A 15,755-nucleotide genomic window follows, 5' to 3' on the forward strand; every position below is an offset into this window, starting at 1 on the left:
GGATGCTAGCTGTTTGATGTCCTGGATGATAGACTGTAGATGCCAAGGAGTGTTGGTCTTCCCAATAACACAGTGAATGACCAGTTGGGAATCCCCTTCAATCGACAGGTTGGTGTAGTTAAGCTCTTGAGCTTTTAGGAGGCTTTCCCGGAGAGCAACAGCTTCAGTCAGAGGGACATTAGCTTTCCCAATTCGTTTAGCACAAGCAATAACAGGACAACCAAAGTTGTCGATATCTGAATCACCCCTTCTTCGATGATAACAAATGATAAGAGTTCAATGTCCATGTTCGGGCTTCAACTTTCAACTAGGTTAAGTGTCTAACTTTGTCTTGGCCTCTGTAGTAATCTTTCATTTGATGGCATGCTTTCCTTGATTGGTCTTTAAAAAAAAACCTTAAAATGGCAGTGTACTCGATAATCCAATCATCAGTATAAATCTTTTCCAACAGCTAATGAAGATCAAACATTGCTTCTTTTTCTTTTTGTTTCACAAATATATAATGCAGTTCAGGATATCTAATTCACCAAGAGGACATCTAATTGATTCGAATCTACAAACAACCCAAGTGAGCTACAAGACAAAATCGGGTTTATTTGTTCATGGACTAAATGCATTTTGAAGCAATAAAGACTTGAAAAATGTGGTTTAACCTTGAGAAAGAGAGAGAGGAGGGGTCAATGGAATAATTATACTGACTACATGAGACGACCATCATGATCTTGTTTTTGAAGGTAAGCCTGTCTCTACCTTCTTAATTTCAAAGATGAGCATCCTCCACATCTTGAGAACAAACATTTCAGCTTCCTCGTCTAAAATGGATTGAAGCAGCTGTAGCATGCGTTCTGCTCCCACATGTTCTTGAGTACTAGATACAATATAATCTACCAGTGTGGTTTCTTCCTCTCCAAGAAACTCTGTAATCTTCTTTGAAATCCATGGTTTCATTCTCTCATGAAGTGCATGCTGTGAAAACAAATGCATAACAGTAATGAGAACCACAAGACAATGAGGATAGTAATTAAAACCAAAATTCTAAATGGGATAGGTTTGAGCTTACCTTTTCATAAATAGCCCAATTTATTTCATATGAGAATAACTCCTCTTTGGTCCTTGGAATCATATCAATCAGTTGTTTTGCGTCCAAAAGCTTCTTATTATCTGTTGTCCTTGGTTTATCCCGCCCATGTTCCCGGTCTGTATCACGGTCAACAGTCTTCTCCTTGTTCTCATCTCTAGTGCGGTTAGTGTCATCATCATTCCTATCCCTGTCCCGTTGACTCGACCTATCATTGGCACGTCTATTTCTCTCCTTCTCTGCATCGTGCTTCTCTTCTTTAGAACCAACATTTGATATTCGCTTTGCAAATTCTGCAGCTGCAGCCAAATTTGGTGGCGCTTGCCCAGAAGCAACCGGTTCGACAGCCTGTAGTTCTTCAGTTGAATAGTCAATAGGGACCAGGGGCCTCATCTTTTTGTCCTTGTGTGCATCATCATCTTCCTCGTTGAAAACAGAAGGAACAGAAGTACGTTTCCCAGAGCCAACTAAACCAAAACCCAACTTTTTGGCTGGGGCACTCCCACTCTGCTGGGGTTCTGATGTATTGGCTGATTCATCCCCAGTGTTACCATTTTGTAGAGTCCCATCACCTATCACATCAAGCAAAACCACATAAGTATAAATGAAAAGGACATTAAGAGAGAGGAGAAAAAAAAGAATGATTAAGGTAATAACTAACTTTAAACGTAATCTGCATACCTATATGGTTCTCAGGACCAGAACCAGTCTCATTGTCCTGTTTAATGGCCATATCTTTCGATTCCACACAGGATTCTTCAGCCAAATCTGCCGTTTCTCTTCCATCCACTAAATGGTCAGATGAAGCCTTCAGTGCATCTCTCAGTTGCTGTAGCTGCTTTTCCTGATCAGCCCTCCTGTTGGCCTCAGCAATTTCTTCCTCTTCTCTTAATCTGTCAGCCAAGTCATCTTCCTTCTCCCTCTGTCTCCTCTTCCTCTTCTCCTCCCACGCATTCCTGCGCCACCTTTTTCTAGAATCTTCTTCCTCATCATCTTCTTCATTAATTATATCTTTCTTCCGTTTGCGTTCCCGTTCTTTCTCCCTCTCCTTTTCATATTGCCGCTGTTTCTGTTTCTCCCTTTCCCTATACTCCCAATCTTTGAGACATTCTTCAAACTTGCGTTCTGCGTCCTCAATTCTCCTCCTCTGCTCTCTCTCCTTCCTTATCCGTTCTCGCTCTGTTTCTCTTTCATATCTTTCAATCTCACGCTCCTTTTCCTGTTTCACATCTCGCTCTCTGTCTCTTTCTCTACTTTTATCAGGCTTTCTACTCCTCTCAGGTGAGCTTGTTTCAGGCCTATCCTGCTCACTTTCAGCTTTGTTGTCACTAGTTGTCTCTTCATCATTTTTTTCTTCAGAAGCATCTGAAAACAAAAAAATGACTTTAAAAACAAGAACAAAACTGGCACTAATAAAGGGATAAACAATACCAATTCTTCTCAAGTACTCAACATATTACTAGCACAAACAATGTACAGTATGTTAGTAATTTAAAGTTTGAAACTTTACCATTTCTTGTTATATCCACATCAAGGTCTCCATCCCTTGACTTAGCTGGAAGCTCTGAGATTGAATTCCCAGTACGATCACCAGGAGCAAGTGGAGGCGGTGGAGGCAGAGGATTTGTTTTTAATCTCTCCTCTATCAAGCTTGTAAGCTTCTCCATGGCCACCCTGTCAGCTTCCTTGTCTTCATCGGTCACAATCCCAAAGTTCGTAGTGTTGCTTTCTTTGTTCCCTGTATTACTATCCTCCGCCTTTGAATCCACAACAGAATTTGGAACTGCAGTCTTATCAACGTTACTCTCACCCTCTTTCTCATCTCCCTCAGCTTGAGTGTCTTTCAGCTTCTTTGAATTTTCAGTTTTCTTTTCAACAAACCGCTCTAGATACTCTCTTGTTGCTTGATTTACATTTAACTGTTTATAGTTATACAAGAGTCAAACATTGAGAGATTTAGCGACTGAATTGTATGCAAAAATATATATACAGGTTATGGTTTCAAAAGTTGTATGGCAATAACAACAAAAAGATAGCTAAAGTAGGAATTATGACATACCACCAGCTCCTGCCCATCGATGTTGAATTTACTCAGAAGGCGTAATGCACGAAGAACCCCTTCAGCTGATTCAAAATCACAAAATCCAAAGCCTCTAGGAGTCCCATCTGTGGGATCTTGAGCACGCTTCCAACTCTTGACAGGTCCACATAACTTAACAAAATGTAAAACCATTATAAACCACACACCAATAGCTCCAACATATAAATAGAGTTGATATAGAAGGACATAGATCACAGAGTTTGATAACATACCTGAAGGAGATATAACATAAAATCATTGTTTACTGTTGGGGCTATCTTGCCAACATAGACGGTTGTTTGTGGTTTCTCAGCTGGAGTAACACTAGGAACAGCTGGCCTAACAACAGGAGGCATAACGGGGCGAACCCCAGGAATACCCAGCATAGGAGCGCGCTGTACAGATGGAAGCAAACCAATTCCTCCCAGTGGCCGTGAGGGAAAACCAGGTCGAAGCATTGTAGGATATGGAGAGGGATAACGAATAAGTCCTACATAAACAAAAACAAATACCTTGCAAATGCATCAGAGCATGTTTGACATAACAGAAACTACCAGATAACCATACCCCAAACTAAACATATGTACAAAAAAAAAAATATATGATAATAATAATTGATGTTTGTTACCACACATAAAAGAACATTAGAGATGGCAGCACAGGCATTTCAGCTATCACCAGCCCTGAAGGAGAGATTAAGAAAAAATAGCATCGTGTTCATAAACCATGTATGAGTAAATTGTGCTTACCTTGTGCATCCACTTGCACGATGGTAGTCTTCAGAAAGTCCCATCGACAAAGTGCATATTTTGAGATTCAAGTAAAATGAACATCCAACATCTCAAGTGTACGAATGACGATCATGTATATTAAATACATTGAAAGTCTAATGTCTCTCAAAAACTTATCAGCAGTTGATGCAGCATGAGAACAACAAAAAATTTAAAATACACAAACACAACAAAAATGCACAACATATAGAAAAGAAAACAATCAAACACATGTATAGATTTCTAGATACAAAGATAGATAGATTGACTGATAGATAATAAGATAAGAGGAAGGGTGCTGGATGGATATATAACATATATTTATGTGTGCATACATCTATGGATAGAGAGACTGCAATTGGAAGGATTGTGATACCTTATAAAACAATGCCAATGAGCACTCAGTTGCAAAACATTGTCTGCTTCTGGAAATTCATAGACCCATGACAGGGAAAGTATCCTTAAAACACTACCAGAAAGAAATAAACACGACATAATACAACTTTAGCGTGGCAAGTTGAACAGTAAACTGTTCCAAAGTGGGAACATCATTTTAACTTGTAAACTCCAAGACCAATTTGAGCCAACATAAAACTTAAAATATATGCATACCAAAAAACGAGTTGTAGGGGGGAGTTCTCAAAGCATTATGAGCAAGCCTTCCAACCTTTCTCACCGTATTCAATCAAGACACTGTAGGAGAAAACATCCTGTCATCGATACCCTTAAGTTTTTTTAACAAACTCCGCACTCTAATTCTGCTCTAAGAAACACTTCCCAGTACATTATCCCATTAATCTTTATTTTACTCTCTATCCATCAATTAGATGCTACAAAAGATTACTTCTTTAGTTCTTTTCAGCTTAGTCCGACTGTAAAGGACTTCACTTTGGTAAATTCAAGCAAGATTAGATTGCTGTAACCCTAAGTTTCTTAAACGTGGAAACACATAGCAAAAATAACACCCAGCAATTACATTACCATCACCAAAACCAACATTCAAAACGAAAATCGACAATGAGATGGCAAAAAAGATAGCTAAATTGATAAAATATTTATATATATGAAGAGAGAAGCAAAAACCCACCAGGCGGAGGAATGGTGCCCTGCGGCGGAGCTGAGTAGCCATTCGGCATTGGCGCGTAGGGTCTCATCGGCTGTTGCATCTGATAATGCATCATATGTTGCGGCACCGGCAACGGAGCCCCGGAGCTGACACCCGGCGGAGGGACGCCGGGAGTTTGATAATTCGGTAATGGAGAGAACTGAGGAACCGGCCGGAAAGATGGCGCGGCCGGAGGAACGGCGAAGGCGGTGGAGAGCGGTTGCGGGGCGTAAGAGACCGACGGCTGCGGCGGCGGCGGCGGCAGAGAAACTAGAGGCGGATTGTTTGGATTGGGGTTGGGGTTTAATTGGATTGGGGTGGATGATGGTTGCGGTTGCGGTTGCGGTGGTGGTGGTGTAGAAGCGGGTGGGGGATCGGGTTGTTTGGATTGGGGATTCGGGTCTTGCGTCGCCGGAGTAGGAGGATCGTCGGCCATGGTTATTGAGGAGTGAAGGAGTTTGGGGGTGAATTCAAATCCAGTTTATGATTTGGTGCCCTAAGAGAGAGAGAGAGAGAGAGAGAGAGAGAGCGAGAGTTTATGTAGTTTAGGGACTGGGGGGGGTGGGAGTTTAGAACGTGATTCGTGACAAGTACAATTTGTTTGGTTAATGATGATGCGTGGCGCTTTTTGATTGGTCGAAATTCTAACCTTGGTGCCGCTATTGTTTTTCTACTTTGGTACTTAGGTAAATACTTCATAATACACGGACTCGTTCGGGAATTCGGAAAATAATCGAAGATTTAAGTGTTTAAATGTCGGTTGGTAAAGTGATTGGGTTAAGAAATCTCTAATGAGTAACGGTAGCGTTTTGTAGTCATTTTTGTTGAGGTTTTTGGTAGTGAATGGTGGGATGCTCGAGTTTCAGTCCTTGTTCAAATACTTTTGTCTCACTTTTTTGGCATTCCAATGTATTACTCAACGAATAATTTTAAAAGACCGTTGTTAGTTTCACGCCATACTAACTTATATGTGCGGTATCACAATTTCGCGCCTTTGCGTACCTTTTCGCGCCTTTACGAGGGTAATACAAATGAAGGGGCCATTGATGGTGGATTGTTTGTTCGAGAAATTTTCTTTTCTTTCCTACTTGGTCATTATTAATAATTGAGTTACCGATTAGAGAGTTGTATTACTCAACGGAGAATTATAAACGATCGTTATTAGTTTCGCAACAAACTAACCTGTAGTTTAAGTATGTGCAGTATCACAATTTCGCGCCTCTGCGCACTTTTTCACACCTTTACGAGGGTAATACGAATGAAGGGGCTTTTTTTTCTTTGCAAAAAAAAAGGATCAAAAGATTTCACTCCTACCCCCATGGTGACTCGAACCCATGACTTCGTACATAGATAGTAGGGCTATTAATGGTGGATTGTTTGTTTGAGAAAATTTTATTTTCTTTCCTATTTGGTCATTATTAATAAGGTGAGTGAAATTTGCACTCCCCTTTTTGTAAACCACACTCCCACTTCCATTTTAATATTTTTATTTCCACAATTAGCCCTCTAGCTTCTCCATCTCTTCTTCTTCGCATCTGGTTCTCTACATACTCTACTCCTATTTAGTTATCACATCCAGTTGCAGAAAACTTGAAGCCACAATAATCTGACAGAGTGAAGAAGGAGGTTGCTTAATCTTTATGCAGCTTTAGGAGGCAATCTTTGTTATGTCATAAAAACCGGCCATGTAATGACAATTGTGTAGAGAATCTAGAAGAATAGTGGGGATTCGGCTTGTTGAGGTCTTCATCAAGTTTAGGAACAGAGGGGGTAAAATATGCCGATGAAGATAGTTCTGCTACCCAGCTGCGATTATGGGGTTTTTGCTTGTGCTTGCTAAAAAGTTTATCCTTTTGATTCTTTGAGCTAGCTCTTGAACAAGTGGGTTGCACCGGTGCATTCCTCGTGATATAATAGATTAATTTTTGTTTGGGTGTGATTTTCTCACCTTCTCCCTGTTTGGGAATGGTTGAAGGATAACAGAACACGTCTTCATTGAATCTTCATTAGTGAAGTTCATTCTTGATAAAAGAAAAAAGAAAAAACTAGGACTTTTAGATTCTGGTATTGATTGAGACCATAACCATTTCTTTGATTGATGAGATTTTCTGGGTTGTCACAAGAGTGGTTGCAGCTCACCACCACTGTGCTTTTGTGCGTGACCCGTTGGCCTCTTCTCCTCTCTTTCTTATCTCTTCCACACCTCCATTTTCACACACTCAATCTCTCCCTAATCATGTAAACCCTCCTCCAGTAAACCTCCCAAAATCTTCAATCCTTTACGGAGTTCACATATATACCCATATATCAGACGAAAAAAAAATAAAATCACATACTCATATAGAATACACAACCATAAAGGCTCTCATGGCTGCTTCTCAGCTTTCTCTTCTGGCTCTGGTTTCTCTGACCCACATTGCTATGCTTTCGACCCTCTGATTAAAGGGGACAAGGGTTTACAAGAAAAGGGGAAAGGGGGAAGTCAAGCAGGGAGATGATAAAGACGATAAGGGTAAATTGGAACTTTCCCTAACAAAGGAGTGTGATTTACAAAAAGGGGAGTGCAAATTTCACTATCCTATTAATAATTGAGTTACTGATGAGATATCGAGTAATTTTGTGAAAAACAACACCTCGACTTTGATTAAATACTTTCAACCTTTGTTCCTCTAAAATATCACATATAAACATTGAACTCAAGAAAAAAAAGCTAGCATTAGAAATCTTAATCCTCATTTTTTTTTTTTGGTTGACAAGGGAAGAGTAAAAGAAACGATCAAAATTCAACAATGTTATGATTTTAGTTATGGAATTCAATACATAAGCTTCAAACTCATAACATCCCACTTATGAAAGTGAAGCTAATTTTATTAGATCAAATACATTGAGCTAAAGATTATATATTGGATGACTACATGTAAACTTTTGAAACTATATCAATATATTGGTTGAGCAAGCGTTAGACATCATCATATTAAACCATATTCACGAAATGAAATTACTCTATCATCCACAATCATCACAAAGTTATGACACGCGTACTTATTTGATAAATAAATATGAAATACGAAGAAGAAAATCCTGATATCCGATCTCCTCTACGTTTATTAAAACAAAACAACCAAGAATATGCATAATTTATGTAAGTAATCCCGATTCCTTCCTTGGAAATCGTAGTAGTAGATGAGTACCATATTTTCTAAAGTAAATAAATACGTCGCACTAGGGTACAGCACAGTTGGGCCGATCAAATTAATTCTCCGATTGCCCCAGATAAAAAGGAAGCACAGAACCTAGTAAACGCATAAATAAGAAACAAGAAAATTGAGGCACACACTTATATAGTGCGAGCTGTTGTGACACCACCGCTCTTTGACCCCCATTATTACCAGAACAAGGAAAAAGGAGAGACCTTTTCTACACACTGGACCATCATTTCCAGGGCTCTCCCCCAAAATCCATGCATGGAAGGAGAGAGAGCCGAGAAGAAGAGGCAGCTTGATCTTGACTTTAACAAACTCTTGGAAGACAATGACGATTCTGACCCGCCGGAGGTCCTGAGAGTGAAGAAGCCCAAACCCATAGCCACCACCGCGGCGGCCGACGAGCCACCGGCGATGAGCGGCGGCGATCAGCAGCGGGATGAGGAGCTTGAGAAGATGAACAATAATGAGCTCGAAGGAGCGATTAAGCGGCAAGTAGAAAATTTGAAGCGGATGGGCTCTATATTGCCGGACAAAGGCGAAAAGCTTCGGATTTGTCTGAAGAAACTGGAGGATGAACAGGGGAGGAGGAGGCTTGAACGTTCCGAGAGGGTATGAAAATCTTTTGGGTTTTTGTAAAGTTTGAGTCTTTTTGATTGTTTGGGTTGTTAGAAATGGAGGAAAAATTGAAGGGAAAGTTTTGATTTTTATGCTTGTATTAGTTGTGTTAAGAACTTAAGATGGTATATGTGCAAGGTTCATGAGCAGGGTTATGGCATTGTGATTCCTAATGTGTTTTTAGGGATAGCAAACCGATTAATGTGTCATATTGGAGGTTCATTTTTGTAATGCTGCTTCATGTGGGCTTTTAGTTGGAATGTTTAGGGTTTAGTGTTGTGAATGCTCATGTAAAGTAGTTATCGAAATGGGTTCTGAGTGTAGTTGCTTTTTCATTGAATAGGGCACCAGTAAGGGGGAGAAGCCTACCCGAGCCACAAGCTCTGCAGGTAAGGTTCTTTTTATGGATAATGCTTTTTCATCTAAAACCGTGTGCTGAATTTGATGTGATTACGTACTGTGGTATAGCGAAACTCACTATCCGTTTCTGAGAGTCCCTTATTGAGAAACCTGAATGTGGCTTCTAGGTGTTTCTAATGGCTTCAGAGATAAGGAGGCTACATCACCCCCGGGCGAGCTACAGTCTTCATTTAATAAATTCTTTTCTAAAAAGTTGGATGACAATGTAATGAGCTTCACCATGTCTTTCTTTCTAATTTTATGGAAGGGCCTGTTTCAATTTGTAATATAATTGCTTCAACATATTCTTAATCTATTAAGCAGAAAGATTGTAGCAAGGGCAATGCATTTGAAAGAGAGTTATCAACTTTGGGTCACTGCAACCGCCAGAAAAGGAACAATAATGGAGAATTCTTGCAAAAGGGGGCACAGAAAGGTCGATCTTCATCAAGACATCTCCCTTCTCAAAGCCCTAGCAACTTTTATCGTGATAAAGATAGAAGTTTTCTCTCAAATGGTGATCGTAAAGGCAGAGCTTCTTCCAATAACTCAGGTCGCCACGGTGAGGAAGACTTCTCTAGCAGCTTTGCAAAAAGGTAATGATTTTATTCTTTACCTGGGCTATTCTTTTCATTTCTGCTGTTTCCTTGAAATTTTTAACTATAGCGCTGGTAGCTTGGTATTAGATTATGCTTCCTTTAGCAGGCTTAAACAGCTTGGATGAATAATTTCCATTTGATTTGGTTTGTTCTATTTCTCTTTTCTCTGACAGGGAGGAACCATATCAACTTCGGAATAGGGATAGGAATAGGAAGGTACAATATTGGTGTTGTTTTTAATTCTGCATTTTAACTTTCATCTACCCCTTTTCAAGTTGGAATTATTGGAAATAGCACAAAGTTGCCTTGATAATGAAATTCTTTTTCAAAATGGGATGTCTTTCATTTGTTCTTTCATCTTTATTGTTACAATAGAGTCAGACCATTTTACTTGTGGATGAGGAGGAACCCGAGTTCATGGACACCACAGAGCAAATAGAAGAAATTCCTGAGAGGTAACTAGGGCTTCAAAGTTGTTGCTTATAGTGCACTATGTTTCAGAATTCGCAGATATGGAGTTTGATATCAGCAATAACCTGTTTTTGTTCGTCTATTTTTTCAGCATGAAAGACTCTAGAATCTACTATCCATCAAGGTAATACCGTACACTAGAATAGAAATTTTGTAGATGAGTAAAACTCCTTGATTATTAAAGATTTAAATGTGCAATTGCTCATGGTGTGTATATGGTGTTTTGTTTATTCAGGGATGATCCACATTCTGTTGAAATTTGTTATACAGACACTAAGTGCCTTGATCCTCAAAGCTACTTGACATCAGCTATTATGAATTTCTACATACGGTAAACTGAATATGATATAATTGCATATTTATGTACCCAAAAAGTAATGGATGTGTGTATATTATAATTTTTGTATTGCTATCAGCTCGTTGAAGTGTTTATTTTACTTCATATTTGATATAGGCAATATATGGAGTACTTTGTTCATTTGAGTGTTTCCTGACTGGACATGTAGGGCCCCATTAAGTTAAAGTGTTTACTCACCATTGGGATCTTGTGACCAGGTATTTACATCAACAAGCATCCCCTACAGACAGGGGAATATGTGCGTTTCATTTCTTCAATACCTTTTTTTACAATAAGCTCAAAGATGCTGTATCAGAAAAGGTAATAGTTTATCTTGGTTTCTTTAAAAGGGTTTGCTTTTTCTTCCAAAAAATATCTCTAGTTCTTAACTCTCCATAGTCTCTTTCAATTGGGTTTGTTAGTAAATTTGGTAGCAACTGGAAAATGAATAAGTTGATAGTGACAGTCCATATTGTATTAGATATTTAGAATCCATTCATATGTTCTTAGGCTTGAGGTGCTTGACCAATCTAGATCATACAAGTCCTAAAGAGACTGTTTGCTATATTTCTTTCTGGAGTTTCAGAAACAATAGGTGAAGACTTATGGCGCATTGTAAACAAAAAACCGATACCAAAAAAAAAAAAAAAAAAGAGTTGATCTTGTCACTGACTTGGAAAAATATTATGTATAACCTGTGATATCGATATTCATTTATTTTATTGAACATTTGTAATACAATGCCTGTGCCTGTTTTCTTCCCTTTTATTTTCTCTCATTTTTCTTGTATTATGTAGGGGACCAACAAGGATAGCCTTTTTGTCAAGCTTAGAAGGTGGTGGAAGGGTGTTGATATATTTCAGAAGGCTTACATACTTATTCCTATTAATGAAGAGTAAGTTTCTTCTGAAAGTATGAACTTGTAGGTTAGTGCATGAGCATAGGAACTCTATAACCTGAATAATGTGTTTGACGTTAAGACGTTATGTGTCTTGCTGGCTTGCTGAGTTGTATTAAATTCACAAGAACGTGGAAGAAGCCATAATCTTGCAAGCATGCAAATGATCTTTTATTAGCTTTCTGATAGGAGTAATCCTGTTTAGGACTGATATACTCTTACTTGCTAGCACTGTTGATAAAAGCACCTGACGGGATGAATTCTGCTCTTTAACTATGATAGGCTTGACCTTTGTACCTGGATTATTGGTACATTAAACATGAACTAAAGTTAATATGAGACAATGCTCAATAAAAGGGACTTATGGATGCGTTCTGGTTCAGCATTTCAATACTCAACAATATCTAAGTGCTATGATAAACAGATGTCATTACCTCTACCACTATAGCTATATCTGCAGTTATGCACTGTACCTGGTTTAGAGAACACCCATGTATTTTTACTTCAATTAAATGAGCAACTTACATTACGGACATTTTAAGTTTTGTTCAGGGTATTGTTTCTGCTTCCCATATTGTCTTTCTTTCTACCACTCCTCTTTAACTTCATTATGGTGTTTGATGCATGCAGCGTTCATTGGAGTCTAGTCATTATCTGTATCCCTGACAAGGAAGAAGAATCAGGACCATTTGTTCTTCATTTAGACTCATTAGGACTCCATTGTAGCAAATCAATTTTTCGAATTATTAAAAGGTTAGATAAAGATGTCGTTGCTGATTCATTAAGCAATGATCATATCTTATATTCACTCTTTTAGGGGTTTCAGTCATTTATCATTCACGAGTTCAATGCTAATTTGGTATGCAGCTTTTTAAAAGAAGAATGGTGCTATCTGGATGAAGAAGTTGATATTTCAGATCTAACAGTTTCAGACTGTTGGAAACGACTTCCTGACCATATTGAGGAGAAAAAACTTGTGGTAATTTCCGTCCTCAATGCCATATATTACACTTACTATCTTATGGAATGATCATTAGTTCACTCACATTTGCCTTAGTCATAGTTTTCAACTTTAATTAAAATCATAAAGCTCTTGAACTTTATTCTTGAACTTCAAATTTAGTATTGCTAATAAGTTGGAATTCTGTTAAGAGCTATAACATACTCAGGTATCTCGAAATGCCATGATTTGTTGCGGTTTACTTGGTTTAAAGCTTACCTCTTTCATTTTCCCCCAGGTCCCGCAACAGAAAAATGACTATGATTGTGGTCTCTTTGTACTCTTGTTTATGGAACGCTTTATAGAAGAGGCCCCTAAAAGGCTGAAAAAGAAAGATTTAGCAAGGGTACACTATTTTGTTATTTAGTTCTGTTCTATATGGTGGTGGCTTTTATGATCTTCCTGACTGATCTACTTTGAAATTTCAGTTTGGAAGGCAGTGGTTCCAACCTGTAGAGGCTTCTAGGTTGAGAAGTAAAATCCGGAAGTTACTCAAGGAAGAATTTCAAAATGCATCCAAGTCAAACTGCTCTAAAGAATCTTCTCCTCTGACTGATGCTTCTGAAGATTGAATTGACACTTCAGAGCCTTTCCGAATCTGCAGACAGTTGGTGCATAATACCCAACCGGTCAATCAGCCGTGTAAATGATCTTTTGAGTCAAGTAACTGGAAAAATTGGTCTGATTTCGAATTTCATGAAAGATAGTGAATACCATTGCTCAGGACAAGGCATAGATCTTAGTCATTTACATTACTGACCATTTTTGGCGAGTTAGAATCCTTCTCTAGGATGAGGCTTCAACTGTATAGTACGAAACAAAAAAGTGATGGTGGACTTTTCTAGGTAATGTTCACCATGTACATTGTAGCTGTTAAGTAGAGATGCTGTTTTTATAAAAGTAATTTCCTCCGTTTCGCTTTGTAATCTCTCTGTGTGTTTTTGCTTTTATCTGCAGTTTTCAATTTTTTTACTTCTGCAGTTGTTTCATTGTTACGGCTAATGCTGAAACTTGAATGGACTGTTTGTACTGCGTAGGCCCATAATGTAAGTAATTGAAATACAGTAATAACAAGTCATGCAGATGAGTTGCACCTAACTGATCCCATTCACATAAACAAGTCATGCATATAGACAAATTTGCTCACTTAAGGGACTGTGAGGAACAAATGCATCTTAACTACATGTATTAAATATAAAAGTAGAAATTATAATAACTTAAAACTGCATGAATCAAATTTTTGCCCCTAACTGATCCCATTCACATAAACAAAAAGATTGAGTTGCACCCTTTTCAATTACACTCTCCTTTTCAATTAACTATAATCAAGTAATAAGAAACAATTATGATGTCGCTAAATACTTGTAATTTGTAATATCTACAACTTATGTGCTTTGCTAGCTGCATGCCTATTTAGTCTCTAGCATGGAGAAACAGAAGCAACCGTGGGGATGTTTTGATTTGTCAATAGCCTCTAACATGGTAACAACTTCATCCATTTCTGGCCTTTTGCTGGGTTCTGCATCCCAACATCTTTTCATTACTTTGGCCAAGGAGCTTGGACAACTTTTAGGTATTTGTGGTCTTAAATTCTGCATTAACAGAAACAAAGCATATGTAAGTTTGAGTCACTACTTTAAACCAAACAAATATGCAACATTCCAGGAAGAAGAAGAGAGAATTCTGTGTATAATTATCCGTACTTTATATACAACAGCTGAAGTTAAATCTGAAAATGAATGGTTAGGGTACGGCATTTGGCAGCAGCAAATCTCCCATAAACAAATTCCAAAGCTATAAACATCGCATTTCTTGTCATACGGCTTAGACTCCAATACCTACATATGTATTTAGATAAACATTTGAATAATGTAATAGTAATACTAATTCAAATATGTATCACAAACAAAGTTTAGAATTATTCACTACCTCAGGGGCCATGTATCCAAGGGTGCCAGTGTTGCCTGTCATCTCACTCAAATTCGAAGCCTGAAGACGTGCAACACCAAAATCTGCTATCTTTACCATCCGATTCTTATCAAGAAGCAGATTTTCTGTTTTCACATCTCTGTGAACGATGTTCTTCGAGTGCAAATAGCTCAATCCTCTCGCAAGATCCAGTGCTAGCTGCAACACATCCTCGATAGGCAGCTTCCTTTTGCGGTACTTAATGAGGTAAGACTTGAGAGTACCTCCAGAAAGATACTCGGTAATTACACAAGCAGAATTACTACTTAGCTCCGTGTTATTACTTTGTAATTTTAATTTTGAAGTTATCGCTGTTGTAGCTCCAATGCACTGAAAAGAAACCTTCAAATTTTAGCACATACAGTTGTATAATCGACTGATTGATCAGTATTGCTCAGCATGAAAAGTAAAGAGAAAAATTTACCTTAGTAATATTGACATGTTCAAGCTTATACCAAGCAGAAACTTCGCGCTGAAAATCTCTTTCCAAGGCTTTTGTTCTTTCTCCTTCTTCTCCCCAATCCAACACTTTAACTGAAAACAAAATTATAGAGGTTCAGAGTGCAGCATATATCATCTTAATTACAAGCATACACATAAAAGTACACGAGGTGATTAACAATACATTGAACTTTTTATCTAAGTTTGTGAAATCGATTCAAGTAATACAATACCTGCAATTGGTTGGCCATTGTAAAGGCCTCTGTGAACAGAAGCAAAGGTGCCACGCGCAAAGGGTTCATTAATAACCAGTTTTTCGGGATCGATTTCCCACTCTTGTATCTCTTGTATTTCCATGGCTCCAACTCTTTCTCTAACTTTGTAATTGTCTTGCTCCTTCTTCTTCTTCTTCATCTCTATGATGGATACTCTATCAAGATGCTTCTGTAGCTGATCGTCCATACTCTTTATGTCAATCTTGTTCTTCCCCGGACGAAACTCTTCTCTTTGTTCCTCCTCCATCTTTGAATGTTTTCTCTCACTAAACTCAGAATTTTCAGTCAGAGTTCGAGAGGTTTGGTTTTCTAGCTAATGATATATATGGATGTAGTCGCTTACTAGGGAAGGGTTTTTCTTCCCTGATAAGTAAAGGAAACAATATATAGGCGGCAATGTGGAGAAGGGCCCGGTCTATATATGCGACAATATTGGTTTCCCTTGTACAACCAATCTTCTACTGCAATTCTAACTCTGAACTCTAATCGCGCCCCCCCCCCCCTCCCTCCCTT

At 38.5% G+C, this 15,755-nt stretch overlaps 3 protein-coding genes across 6 annotated transcripts; 1 reads left to right on the forward strand and 2 right to left on the reverse strand.

Annotated features, from left to right (window-relative positions):
• Positions 1-455: 455 nt before the first annotated feature.
• LOC133709430 (RNA-binding motif protein 25) lies at positions 456-5,571 on the reverse strand. Of its 3 annotated transcripts, XM_062135169.1 has the most exons (9): positions 5,016-5,156; positions 4,541-4,621; positions 4,305-4,397; positions 3,392-3,648; positions 3,138-3,290; positions 2,589-2,997; positions 1,760-2,443; positions 1,061-1,650; positions 456-966 (listed from the first exon to the last, which is right to left on the reverse strand). In XM_062135169.1, exons 4-9 carry the CDS (start codon positions 3,614-3,616, stop codon positions 715-717), a joined length of 2,313 nt encoding a protein of 770 aa, XP_061991153.1. In that variant the 5' UTR covers positions 3,617-3,648; positions 4,305-4,397; positions 4,541-4,621; positions 5,016-5,156; the 3' UTR covers positions 456-714. The 3 variants fall into 3 exon arrangements, with proteins under 3 accessions (XP_061991153.1, XP_061991152.1, XP_061991151.1); XM_062135168.1 differs by having other exon boundaries at positions 3,392-4,397; XM_062135167.1 differs by lacking the exons at positions 4,305-4,397; positions 4,541-4,621 and having other exon boundaries at positions 5,016-5,571.
• A 2,790-nt stretch (positions 5,572-8,361) lies between these two features.
• On the forward strand, positions 8,362-13,486 carry LOC133712367 (ubiquitin-like-specific protease 1D). 2 transcript variants are annotated; one of them, XM_062138475.1, is made up of 14 exons: positions 8,362-8,848; positions 9,198-9,243; positions 9,382-9,479; positions 9,575-9,849; positions 10,026-10,068; positions 10,228-10,307; positions 10,415-10,447; positions 10,559-10,654; positions 10,879-10,981; positions 11,458-11,555; positions 12,189-12,311; positions 12,426-12,537; positions 12,797-12,904; positions 12,987-13,486. In XM_062138475.1, exons 1-14 carry the CDS (start codon positions 8,498-8,500, stop codon positions 13,128-13,130), a joined length of 1,710 nt encoding a protein of 569 aa, XP_061994459.1. In that variant the 5' UTR covers positions 8,362-8,497; the 3' UTR covers positions 13,131-13,486. The 2 variants fall into 2 exon arrangements, with proteins under 2 accessions (XP_061994459.1, XP_061994460.1); XM_062138476.1 differs by having other exon boundaries at positions 8,363-8,848; positions 9,578-9,849.
• A 319-nt stretch (positions 13,487-13,805) lies between these two features.
• Positions 13,806-15,728, reverse strand: LOC133712339 (serine/threonine-protein kinase STY13-like). Its single transcript, XM_062138445.1, has 5 exons — positions 15,201-15,728; positions 14,951-15,060; positions 14,488-14,856; positions 14,262-14,396; positions 13,806-14,150 (listed from the first exon to the last, which is right to left on the reverse strand). Exons 1-5 carry the CDS (start codon positions 15,487-15,489, stop codon positions 13,968-13,970), a joined length of 1,086 nt encoding a protein of 361 aa, XP_061994429.1. The 5' UTR covers positions 15,490-15,728; the 3' UTR covers positions 13,806-13,967.
• Positions 15,729-15,755: the final 27 nt, after the last annotated feature.

The sequence above is a fragment of the Rosa rugosa genome, chromosome 5, assembly GCF_958449725.1.
Source record: "Rosa rugosa chromosome 5, drRosRugo1.1, whole genome shotgun sequence".
Taxonomy (NCBI): domain Eukaryota; kingdom Viridiplantae; phylum Streptophyta; class Magnoliopsida; order Rosales; family Rosaceae; genus Rosa; species Rosa rugosa.